At 41.5% G+C, this 13,279-nt stretch overlaps 1 protein-coding gene across 2 annotated transcripts in view; it reads left to right on the top strand.

Moving 5' to 3' along the window:
• Positions 1-1,001, top strand: part of mmaa (metabolism of cobalamin associated A) — a 46,163-nt gene extending 45,162 nt beyond the window's left edge. For both annotated transcript variants that reach the window (XM_041200157.1, XM_041200146.1), the window contains one exon: positions 366-1,001. In XM_041200157.1, coding sequence (XP_041056091.1) covers positions 366-671 — 306 coding nt within the window. In that variant the 3' untranslated portion in view covers positions 672-1,001. The remainder of the gene's footprint in view (positions 1-365) is intronic.
• Positions 1,002-13,279: the final 12,278 nt, after the last annotated feature.

Genomic DNA, 13,279 nt, shown 5'->3' with positions numbered 1-13,279 from the left:
AGGCTTAGAAAAATTGAGAGAAGGATATAAGCAGTAATGTGTGTCGGGGCAGGAAACTGAAAGGTAGTTACAGAGAAAAGCCACTGCTATATGTATATAATGTTGTGGATTTGGGTTTGTAGTTCCCGTGGTATTTAGTGAGCAAGTTTGTTAGTTGGTGGCAATTGGAAGACAATGGTGCTATATTTGAGGCACTGTTGTCAAATTTAAAAATCATTCACAAATTGCTGTTAATTTTGAGGAGGCTATTTCATTAAGTTTTCTTAATGTTCTTGTAATTTCCATGTGCATGAGGATCTGCAAGAGCGACCCAATTATAAGAAAAGTTTAATATCCAGTTTGTAAAGCTTATTTTCCTTTTTTAGGTGATTCGTGTGTCTTCAAAAACTGGAGAAGGGATTCCTGAACTCTGGGAGAAAATAGCAGAATTCCGCACCTCAGCATTAGCAAGTGGTGAGTTGCAAATAAGAAGACAAAAACAACAAAAAGTGTGGATGTGGAACCTGATCGAAGAGAATGTTACTGAATATTTCTGCAACCATCCAGCTGTTAGTAGTCAGATTCCCAGCTTAGAAGATAAGGTTGTCAGTGGTGATATAACTCCTGGTCTGGCAGCAGATATCCTTCTGAAGGCATTTTCAACAAAGGAAGAAATACCATACTCTAAATGAAATGTTGTAAATCTGAGTGTTATGGATTACATATTTTAAAGTGAGCATGATGTTTGCACAGCCAAATTTTAATAACCCAAAGTGTTTTAAAGGAACATTCCTTGCTGGATCAATGGGATCTCCATATAGGAGCACCTTAATGAAGATTCTCTAGCATTACATTATTCACATTTAAAAATCATCATGTATGTTTGTACAGAATATTTCCTGGACAAGCATTGCAATGTGATCTGGTTTTATTTATGAGGCTGACTGTGGCCACTATTCATTAATCACTTTTGTCACATGGACTAAATGGTAATTTGCAAAATAAAAATTGTTTGAAACATTTCTAAGAAATAGCTTCTCTTTATAACTGTTTTTACCATTTTTCAATCTCATAACTTATCAAGACTTCATGGAAATTTTGTTTTACTAAATCATATGTCATAATAATACTTATGATTAGTAGGTTGATTTTTCCAAGTACATTTAGCGGAAAACCATTTCAGAAAATTGTTGTTGTCCTACCCATGACTTTCCAATATACATTGCAAGCAAGACCTCCTGCTGCCAACGCACACTGAATTAACCACAGCCCACAGTTGTATTCATTAAATCTTGTTCAGTAATTATGCATTTGGCAAATGTCAAAACCAACCGGTTCCTATCACACATTTTGTTTCTCTTAAAAAGGGGAAAAATAAACACATTTATTTTGCTGCTTGATTATGTTTTATGTAAATTACAAGTGTCGGTCTTGAGATTGATTTTATTGGCTCATGTAGGTCATTTTAGGGCCTTGTTTATCTGTCACTTTGGTCAGCTGGGTTACATGTCATTCACACTTTAGTAATCTACTAGGGAAAATGTTTGACCTTTAACTGTTAAAGAGAGTATAATTTTATAACCAGAGAGAGGCATCTAATGTCATCTGTTACCCTTGCCCACATCAAGAATATTTTAAAGCTCAATTCTGAATTGACCATTTTTTGTATGATTTCTTCTTGCGCATTGATGCTAAAGCAGCCCTTGCTGTTATGCTATTTTAGTTTTATATAATTTTGTTTCTGTTAATTTGATTTCTTCCCTCTTAACAGAAAGCATTGATAGATTTAAGGTACAGTTCTGTGAGCATTGCAGTCATGGGAGCTATACCTGAATGGCTATTCGTCTTATGCAAGCTTATAGTGAGTGTCAATGGATCTTTCGATTGTTGTGAATAAATCTGACCTTGACCTCGTCAAACATCCTGCATTTTCTAGCAGGAGTCAGAACTAGCAGTCTGCAGTACAAACCCTTGTCCAGAAGTACTAACCCGACCTAGTAATTCCTAACTCCCAGAGATCAACAAATTCACATTATCCAGAAGTGAAAGCAGGGAACCTTCCTAGTCTGTATGGTTCAGACAGGGCTTTGACTGACTGAAATGTCAATAGCTCTAATTCCTTTTCTAGCATTTCTATATGCTTTTTTAATAAGACTGTAAGCACATCCCTTTTCTGCATCTCCTGAGCCCCATTTTCCATTTGAAATAGGATTCACATTTTAAGAGTTGGCTTCACATTTTAAAAATGATTTGCAGCTCAAAGCCAATTCCAAAGGTCAATTGTTCAAACCATTTAAGACCTAGAGTTGAATTAGTAATGTGAATATATCATGGATGCAAGTTAGGTCAACTCTCAGCTCAATTTTATAGAATTGTTGAAGATGAGGAGAATATTAATGGGAAAATGCGGGAAGTATGAGAAGGGCAGTGAATACAGATATTTTTTGGGGAATAATTGGGAGGAGGCCGTAGCCGAGGGTTAAGAAGTGTGAGGTGATACACTTTGGAAGGAGTAATGAAGTGTCTATTATTTATGTATGTAAGAAAGGTATGAAGTGCCTATTATTTATGTATTTTTTTATTCATTCATGGGGTATAGTCGTCAATGCTAAGGCCAGTATCTATTGCCCATCCCCAAGTGCTCTTGTGAAGGTCATGATGAGCTGCTTCTTAGAACCACTGCAGCCCATATTGTGAAAGAACTCCTACAGTGCTGTTAACTAGCGAGTTCTAGGATTTTAACCTAGTTTTGATGAAGGAATGGTGATATATTTCCAAATCATGTTGTGTGACTTGGAGATGGTGTTCTCATACATCTGATACACTTGTCTTTCTAGGTGTTAAGAGGTCGCATGTTTGAAAAGTGCTGTCAAACAAGCCTTAGAAAGTTACTGCAGTGCATCTTCAAGATGGTACACATTGCACTTGTGGTGCAGGGAGTGAGTTTAAGGTTGTGGATGGGATGAAATTCATGTGGGTTACTTTATCCTCGGTGAATTATTATTCGGCATTTATATAACCGAGTCTTGGGCTACAAGAAGATATAGACGGGATGGTCAAATGGGCAAATAAGTGGCAGATGGAATTTAACCCTGAAAAGTGTGAGGTGATACACTTTGGAAGGGGTAATTTGACAAAGAAGTATTCAATGAACGGCATGACACTAGGAAATTCTGAGGAACAAAGGAACTTTGGCGTATGTGTCCATAGATCTCTGAAGGCGGAGGGGCATGTTAGTGGGGTGGTGAAAAAGGCATATGGGTCACTTGCCTTAATCAAGGCATAGATTACAAAAGTAGGGAGGTCATGTTGGAGTTGTATAGAACCTTGGTGTGGCCACAGCTGGAGTACTGCGTGCAGTTATGGTTGCCACATTATAGGAAGGATGTGATTGCACTGGAGGGGGCGCAGAGGAGATTCACCAGGATGTTGCCTGGGATGAAACATTTAAGTTATGAAGAAAGGTTGGATAGACTCGGGTTGTTTTCGTTGGAGCAGAGAAGATTGACGGGCGACCTGATCAAGCTGTACAAGATTATGAGGGGCATGGGGTGGATTGGGAGCAACTGTTCCCCTTAGTTGAAGGGTCAGTCACAACGGGACATAAGTTCAAGGTGAGGGGCAGGAGGTTTAGGGGGGTTACGAGGAAAAACTTTTTTATCCAGAGTGGTGACGGTCTGGAATGCACTGCCTGGGAGGGTGGTGGAGATACGTTGCCTCACATCGTTTAAAAAGTATCTGGATGAGCACTTGGCACGTCATAACTTTCAAGGTTATGGGCCAAGTGCTGGTAAATGGGATTAGGTAGGTAGGTCAGGTGTTTCTCATGTGTCAGTGCAGACCCGATGGGCCGAAGGGCCTCTTCTGCACTCTGATTCTGTGATGTAGAGTTTGAGTTTTGGAGCAGCACTCATTCAGGCAAGTGGAGAATATTCCATCATACTCGACCTGTGTCTTGAAACTGATTGATGAGTTACTCACCTCAGAATATGTAGCCTTTGAATAACTAAGCTCCGACCTACTGTTGCCACAGTATTCATGTGACTGGCCCAGTTAAGTTTCTGGTCGGTGAGTTCCAGGATGTTGATGGTGGGAGAATCAGTGATGATAATGTCAATGAATGTCATGGGGAGGTGATTAGACTCTTTTGGTTATGGTCATTGTGTGTCACCAGTGTTACTCGCCACTTATCAGCCTAAATCTGAATGTTGTCCAGGACTTATTATGTTGACATGGACTGGTTCATTATCTGAGAAGTTCTGAATGGAGCTGATTCCCACTGACTTCAATTTTTCTATGTTTTTTTGATCCACACTCAGTCTAATGCTGTCTTAATGTCAAGGGCAGTCATTCTCACCTGACTTCTGAAATACGGCACTTTTGTTCATACCAAGACTGTCATGAGGCCTAAAGCCACTGGTCCAGGCAGAACCCAAACTGAGCATCGGTGAACAGGTTATTGGCGAGTAAGTGATGCTTGACAAGACTGTCAACAATGCCTTCCATACTTTGCCAATGATTTGAGGTGGGTGTTGGGGGCAGTAATTGGCCAGACTAGATTTGCCCTGTTTTCTGTAGACAAGTTCCCACTTTGTCGGATAGATGTCACTGTTGAAGCTGTGCTGGAACTGTTTGGCTATGTCAGAGCCTTTAGTTTTTGCTGTATCCTGTATGCTTAATTGTTTCTGGATATCATGTGGAGTGAATTGAAATGGCTGAAGATAGACATTTGTGGTTGAGGGGACTTCAAGAGAAGGCCAAATGAATCATCCGCTCAGCACTTCTGTTTGAAGATGATTGCAATCATTTTAGCCATATCTTTTGCACTCATACTGGGCTCTGCCACGATTGAAGATGTTCATGGAGCCTTCTCCTCCAGTTAGTTGTTTAATTGCCACCATTCATAGCTGGATGTGGCAGGACTTTCAGAGCTTTGATCTGATTCATTGGCTGTGGGTCACTTGTTTATGACTTTAAGCATGCTGCTTCCACTGTTTAGCATTCAGATTGTCTTGATTTGTAGCTTTACCATTTTGGCACCTTATTAAGTATGGCAGTTACTCCTGGCATGCTCTTCTGCACTCTTCCCCTGGCTTGGTGATAATGATAAAATGCCATGCTGTGAGTTCCAGATCACAGTGCAATACAATCCTGCTGCAGCTGATGACCTATAATGTCTTATAGGTGTCCAATTTTCAGCTGCAAAATCTGTTCAGAATCTACCCTGGTTAGCATGGTTAGAGTGCCACACCACATGATGGGGGTGTCCTCAATGTGAAGACAGGATTTTGTCACCATAAGAACTGTGTAGTGGTCACTTATACCAATACTGTCATGAATAAATGTGTCTTTGGAAGGTGGATTGGTATGGATGAGGTCAAGTACCATTTTTCCTTGTATTCTTCTACTATTTGCCACAGATCAGTCAGGCAGATATGTTCTTCCTGACTTTGTGAACTTGATCAGTAGTGGCACTACTGAGCCACTCTTGGTGATGGATGTTGAAGTCCCAAACCCAGAGTACATTGTGTGCCCATGCAACTCTCAGCCCTTGTTCCAAGTGGTGTTGAACATGATGGAGTACCAGTTCATTAGCTGAGGCAAGGCAGTAGGTGGTAATCAGAAGGAGGTTTACTTGCTAACATTTGATCTGTTGTCATGAGCCTTCATAAGGTCTGCAGTCAATGGTGAGGACTCGGCCGCTCCTTGCTGACTGTATACCACTGTATTGCCACCTCTGATTGGTCTATCAGTCTTGTGGGACACTATACCCAATGATGGTAATAGATGATAGTCTCAGAATCATACCTATGTCAGCCTGTTGCTTGATATGTCTGTTGGCTAGCTCTCCCAATTGTTTCACTACTCCCCAGAGATTAGTGAGAAGAACTTTGCAGGGTTGCCTGGGTTGGGTGTGCTTTCATCATGCGGAATCCAATGCTTCCGATGATACAGGATAATTATACCAGTTTTGGACCCAGTCCTGGACAGTGGCACTGTGATGAGCATTTCCAGTGTTGTGCTGTTAAACTACTATTACAAGACAGATTAACTCATTGTGGGATAGATTTTCATTACCTCATGGGTAAGAATCTGATATAAAGAATTACTTTCCTTTTATTTCATTCCATTGATTTAATTTGAAGGTAAGAATTAGTTTAAAAGCAATGTATCTCCTGGTTGAATCACATGTCGAGGCTCACAAATAAAGAATGGTCATTTGAATAATGTGTCAGAGGGTGAAATTATTTGATAATACTGGTAAGAAGCGCCTTGGGATGTTTCACTACATTGAAGGTGGTTTATAAATGCAAGTCTTTGTACTCCAACAAAAATAAAAGTCAATGCATTCAAGAGAGGAAGAGGAATGAAATTGGCAAAGAAAAAAAAAATCACTTACAAATTGACCACAGAATAATCTGCTCACAACTTGATCACTTTTAAGTTATCTTGGCTGTTTCGCTTGTCCAGGGAACAAAAGCTAACTTACCACATTGGTGCGTCCAAAGGCACCCATCTTTCTGGTACCTTGTCCAAGTGACCTCTCTTGATTTGTGAGCTTTGGCAAAAAGTGTTGCCGAGTGATTCAACAATGAGATACTTGGCTTCTGAACTCAATCTTATCCTTACCTACAACTGAAGTCAGTGAAATAGGATAAAAGGTGTATTTGGGTATAAGCGGTAAAATAGTAGGATGAAACAAAAGGAAAAGGAATGATTTTATTTCATAAGTATGATTGTATACTTTTTAAGTAGAGCTACAATTGCAAACATTGCAGTGCTTTAAGAAAAAAAAAACACCCTTTTGAAAATTAAGATCTTGAAATTAATTTTTGTGGCCTATTGAAATTTTGATCATCATGTTGGCTAGCAAAACGATCAAAATGACTGATAATGGGGGATTGAAATTGCAGCTAGGGAAACTGATTAGAGCTGTGAGAAATAAGATCAGAGTTGAGGGAGGTGAAAATGGTCTAGAACTATTTTCAAACTTTGATCTCTAGTGAGAGAACAAAGCCTCGCAGCTTCCTTCGTCACTTTTGAGTTTATTAAGAATCGCAGTGTCCTTGACGTAAGATGGAATTTTATGAACATGCATATGAGCTAGGAACAGGAGTAGGCCACTGGGCCCCTTGAGCCTGCTCCGCCGTTCAATAAGATAAGGCTGATCTGACTGTAACCCCAGCTCCATATTCCTGTCTACCCCAATAACCTTTTACCCCCTTGCTTATCAAGAATCTATCTACCTCTGCCTTAAAAATATTTAAAGTCTCTGCTTCCACTCTTTTGAGGAAGAGAGTTCCAAAGTCTCATGATCCTCTGAGAGGGTAACATTGTCTTAAATGAGCAACCACTTATTTTTAAACAGTGACCCCTAGTTCTAGATTCTCCCACAAGGGGGAGCATCCTCTCCACAGCCACCTTGTCAAGACCCCTTAGGATCATATATGGTTCAATCAAGTTGCCTCTTATTCTTCTAAACTTCAGCAGATACAAGCCCAGCCTGTCTAATCTTTCCTCATAAGAAAACCTGTCCATTCCCGGTATTAGCCTAGTAAACCTTCTCTGAACTGCTTCCAATGCATTTACATCCTTAAGTAAGACCGATGCTGTACATAGTAGTCCAGACGTGGTTTCACCAATGCCCTGTATAACAGAAGCATAACCTCCCTACTTTTGTATTCAATTTCCCTTGCAATAAATTATAACTTTCTAATACCTTTCCTAATTATTTGCTGTATCTGCATACTAACCTTTTACAATTCATACTGTAGGACACCTAGATCCCTCAATCTCAGAGCTCTGCAATCTCTCACCATTTAGATAATATGATTCTTTTTTATTCTTCCTGCCAAAATGAAGAATTTCACGTTTTCCCACATTATACTCCATTTGCCAGATTTTTGCACACTCCTTGACCTATCTATATCCCTTTGTAGCCTCCTTATATCCTCTTCACAACTTAGTTTCATGTATCTTTGTGTCATCAGAAAATTTAGCAACCATACTTATGATCCCTTCATTCAAATCATTTATATAAATTATGAGAAGTTGAGGTCCTAGCACTGACCTCTGTGGCACACCACTCATTGCATCCCACCAATCAGAAAAAGATCCATTTATGGCTGTCCTCTGTTTCCTGTTAGCTAGCTAATCTTCTATTCATGCCAATATGTTACCCTCTCCATCATGAGCTTTGATTTTCAACAATAACCTTTGATGTGGCACCTTATCGAATGCCTTCTGGAAATCTAAGTATAGTACATCCACCGGTTCCTCTTTATTTACTTCTTCAAAGAACTCCAATAAATTTGTTAAACATGATTTCCCTTTCATAAAATTGTGTTGACTCTGCCTCATTACTTTGAATTTGTCTAAGTGCCTTGCCATAACATCTTTAATAATAGCTTTCAAGATTTTCCCTTTGATTGTTTTGTTAAGCTAACAGGCCGTGGTTTCCTACTTTCTGTCGCCCTCCCTTTTTGAATAAAGAAGTTACATTTGCTATTTTCCAATCAAATAGAACCTTCCCTGAATCTAGGGAATTTTGGAAAATTAAAACCAATGTGTCGACTATCTTACTAGCCACTTCTTTTAAGACACTAGGATGAAGTCCATCAGGGACCTGGGGATTTTTCAGCCTGCAGCTCCAACAATTTGCTCAATACCACTTCTTTGGTGATTGTAATTCTCCGAAGTTCTTCCCTTCCCTGATTTACAGCCATTTCTGGGATGTATATTGTATCTTCTATAGTGAAGATCGATGCAAAATACCTCTTCAATTCATCTGCCACTTTTCCTTATTAATTCTCCAGATTCACTTTCTATAGGATCAATGCTCACTTTGTTAATTCTTTTCTTTTAAAGACATTTTTAGAAGGGTCAGAATAGGTAAGAAAGGAGGAGGATGGCATATTGGTGAAAGAACCAATACATAGTGTAGAGGAATGAAGTACATTGGAAGAAAGGTTCAGACAGAGTCAATAGGATTGGAAATCAGAGTTTTAAAAGGGAACTCTGTGGGTTTGTACTACACATCCCCAAATTGTAGAAGAGAAGCTGAAGAGGAAATTAGTAGATAGTTTAAGGAGATGAGTAAGAATAACAAAATAATTGTTCTAGGAGCCTTTATTTACACACATTACTATGAGAATATAATTGTTTGTTCTGAATTGGAGAGAACTGGAGGCTATAAAGAAAGAAATTAATTTCCTAAAATATGCGCAGTCATTAATCCACTAGTAGTGAGAGTGTAAGTCTACAAGGGGAGAGGCTTTGCTAGATCTAATTGAGGAAAAAATAGACCTGGTATCTGGCAATTAAATGCAGGTGAACACCTTGGGAGTAGCAATCATATCATAAGGTTTAGGGTCCAAATAGAAGAAAAATGTCAGTGCATAATTAGGGGCAAAAAATTTCAGAAAGGTAAGGGTGAGCAAGTTGAGATGAAGTGGAAGAAGAAATAGGCACACAGGGCAATAGATGAACATTGAGGTGTCTTAAAATGATTGCAGAAGTGCACAATAAATGCGCACCATTAAAAAAGAAAGACTACTTGCTGATCTTTCCTGAATACTTCAGATGCTAAAGGGGTGGCCAGCATAGAGCCTTAAGCTGAAACGTTGCTTGAGCCCATGTTTAGCACAAGGTGTCAATTTGATAAAGGAGTTGAAGCCAGCAGAAGGAACAAACACCCTGAGATTTGTTAAATAACTGCCGCTTAAGGTGCACTCATTAAAGATGATGTGCAACATTTTAATGACTAGAACTTCAACTAATGCCCTCTCCTAACAGCAACCAGCTGTTTGGAAGAAAACATGGCATTGATGTCAGTATTAAAGGGAGGACTCACCATTTCGTGGTCATGATTGCTGGACTTCTTGTAGGAGTCACCAGCAGGGATGAGAAATTCCTGCCATTTGGATCATAGAATTCAACCCTTTTCATTCTTTTTCTGACCACCGCCTGCCCAGGGGAAAATGTTACTCAGCCCCTCTCGCTTTAATCTACTTCCATCCAAGGCTCTGTTACTGATTGAGTGACTGACCCAAGTGCAGCCTGTCACTCAGCTTCAGGCGGGGGGACGGAGATGCCAGCCAGCTGCGGTTTCAGCCATGACCAACTTGATACAGCAAATGCAGCTTTGTGCTGCCCCTGGCTTGGCCTGCTCAGGACCCTGGTACTACCCAAGCACCAACTGAAAGCAGAGGCTGTGCTCCCCGGCCTGCTAGGGTCTGAGCTCCGAGGGCCACAGGTCCTACCCCTCAGGAAATGGCTTGCTCTTGCCCGACAGTTCTGATCCAGTGGTGCAGGTTGAGGAGGAGCTGCAGCCACCCATTGACAGTCAGCAGCAGTGATGAGCTAAGTTCGGGCAAGATGGAGACATAATGTACATGTTCTGTCATTATGGATTTCATCCTGTATTACATGTATTAACTGCACTGAATGCTGAAAGGCTGAGGTTATTTTGGTGCTTTTATACAAATGCATTGGTCCACATCTTGTCAGTAATTGAAGGAAGACAAAGGAGAAACTATTGTTTCTACCCACTTGGTCTAGCAATTCCACCCATTATCAAGTGGCCTAGAAGCATTTACGTTTGATTACAGATCATAAAAAGTGCTATAATTACACTATTCCTTGTCACAAAAAGTTTTGGATATCTTGCCTTCGGCCACTAATTTTCAGGTCTTTTTGTCTTGAGCCACTCTCGCCCCTCACCAGAGCAACACAGCTTGGTCATGGACTTTTGCCCCTTAGTCTGGATGAGGAATGGTAGGAGGACATGAGGCCAGCAAAGCTGCATCAGCTACTGCAGGAGAGGGACAGAAGAGTGAGGTTGGGGAGATGGCATTCATCACCCCTGCAGGTACAGAACGCCCCTCCTCTATTAGAACCTCCAGTACTATATCTGAGAACCTGTTCTTCTCCCTCAATTTCTGAACCATCCCAAACGATGCTACTGTATGCCAGTTAGAGCACTCCAAACCACAGGTTGAAGAAGATTTGAGGAGCCTTCATACACTGATGCATGAAAATTGTCTGTTCACTTCTGTGGAGAGAGTTACCCTTGGAGTCCTTAACATCGACTCTGGATCCTATGAAGTTTCATGGCACCAGGTCAAAGATGGGCAAGGAAATCTCCTGCTGATTATTACAGTCCTCCCTCAGCTGATGAATCAGTGCTCCTCCATGTTGAACACCACTTGGAGGAAGCACTGAGGGTGGCAAGTGTGCAGAAAGTACTCTGGGTGGGGAACTTGAATATCCATCACCAAGAGTGGCTCAGTAGCACCACTACTGACCAAGCTGGCCGAGTCATAAAGGACATAGCTGCTAGACTGGGTCCGTGGCAGGTGGTGAGGGAACCAATAAGAGGGAAAATCACACTTTACCTCATCCTCACCAACCTGCCGGCCGCCGATGCATCTGTCCATGACAGTATCGGTAGGAGTGACAAATGCACAGCCCTTGTAGAGGCAAGGTCTCCTTCACATTGAGGATACCCTCCATTGTGTTTTGTGGCACTACCATCGTGCTAAATGGGACAGATTTCGAACAAATCTACCAACTCAAAACTGGGTGTCCGAGGCGCTGTGGTTCATCAGAGGCAGAATTGTCCTCGAACACAATCTGTAACCTCATGGCCCGGCATATCCCCCACTCTTCCATTACCATCAAGCCAAGGGATCAACTCTGGTTCAATGAAGAGTGCAGGAGGGCATGCCAGGAGCAGCACTAGGCATACCTAAAATGAGATGTCATCCTGGTGAAACGATAACACACATACTTGCATGCCAAACAGTATAAGCAGCAAGTGGTAAATGGAGCTAAGCAATCCCACAACCAACAGATCAGATCTAAGCTCTGCAGTCCTGCCACATTCAGTCATGAATCGTGGTGGACAATTAAACACTGGAGAAGGAGGCTCCCAAAATTTCCCCATCCTCAATGATGGAGGAGCCCAGCACATCAGTGCAAAAGATAAGGCTGAAGCCTTTGGTACAATCTTCAGTCAGAAGTGCTGAGTGGATGATCCATCTCACCTCCTCTGGAGGTGCCCAGCATCACAGATGCCAGTCTTGAGCCAATTTGATTCACTCAACGTGATATCAAGAAACAGCTGAAGGCACTTGATACTGCAAAGGCTATGGGCCCTGACAATATTCAGGCAATTGTACATCTACCCAGCTATGTGGAAAATTGCCTGGGTACACAGAAAGCAGGACAAAACTAACCTGGCCAATTACTGCCCTATCAGTCTACTCTCAATCATCAGTAAAGTAATGGAAGGGGTCATCAATGTTGCTAACAAGTGGCACTTGCTTAGCAATAACCTGCTCACTGACGCCCAGTTTGGATTCTCGACAGGGCCACTCAGCTCCTGACCTCATTCCAGCCTTGGTTCAAACATGGATAAAAGAGCCGAACTCCAGAGGTGAGGTGAGTGACTGCCCTTGACATCAAGGCAGCATTTAACTGAGTGTGGCATCAAGGAGCCCTAGCAAAACTGGAGTCAATAGGAATCAGGAGGAAGTGGGGATATTTGCTGATGATTGCACAGTGTTCAGCACCATTCGTGATGACTCAGGTACTGAAGCAGCCCATGTCCAAATGCAGCAAGACCTGGGCAATATCCAGGCTTTGGCTGACAAGTGGCAAGTAACATTCGCGCCACACAAGTGTCCAGCAATGACCATCTCCAACATGAGAGAAACCAACCATCGCCCCTTGATGTTCAGTGGCATTACCATCACTGAATTATCCACTATTAACATATTGAATTACCTTTTCCTGTTTATAACAAAAGGCTATCCCCTGCTCATTGATTTTACATATTCGCGATCTCTACCACCTAGAAGGACAAGGGCAACAGGTGCATGGGAACACTGCAAGTTCCCCTCCAAGGCACACACCATCCTGAGTTGGAACTGTATCGTGGTTCCTTCACTGTTGCTGGGTCAAAAACCTGGACCTCCCTCCCTAACAGCACTGTGGGTGTATCTATACCATATGGACTGCAGCGGCTCAAGAAAGTAACTCATCATTTCTTTCTCTAGGGCAGTTAGGATGGGCAATAAAAATGCTGGCCTAGACAGTGACACCCAGTGAGAGAATAAATAATATTGCACTTGGAGGGCTTTGTTGATGGGAGTCAGGAGTGGGTTGTGGGAGGTAGTGTTCAACTATGTCACCTTGGATTTTAACCTTAGAAGCAACTTAATTCCCATCAGTCTTAAAATTACTTTAAAAAGTAGAAATAGTTAGATTTTAAAAATTCTGCTTACCGATTTTCTCC

The sequence above is a fragment of the Carcharodon carcharias genome, chromosome 1 (assembly GCF_017639515.1).
Source record: "Carcharodon carcharias isolate sCarCar2 chromosome 1, sCarCar2.pri, whole genome shotgun sequence".
In the NCBI taxonomy this organism is placed as follows: Eukaryota; Metazoa; Chordata; class Chondrichthyes; order Lamniformes; family Lamnidae; genus Carcharodon; species Carcharodon carcharias.
The sequence above is the reverse complement of the archived record's forward strand: the minus strand, read 5'-3'. Positions and strand labels throughout refer to the sequence as shown.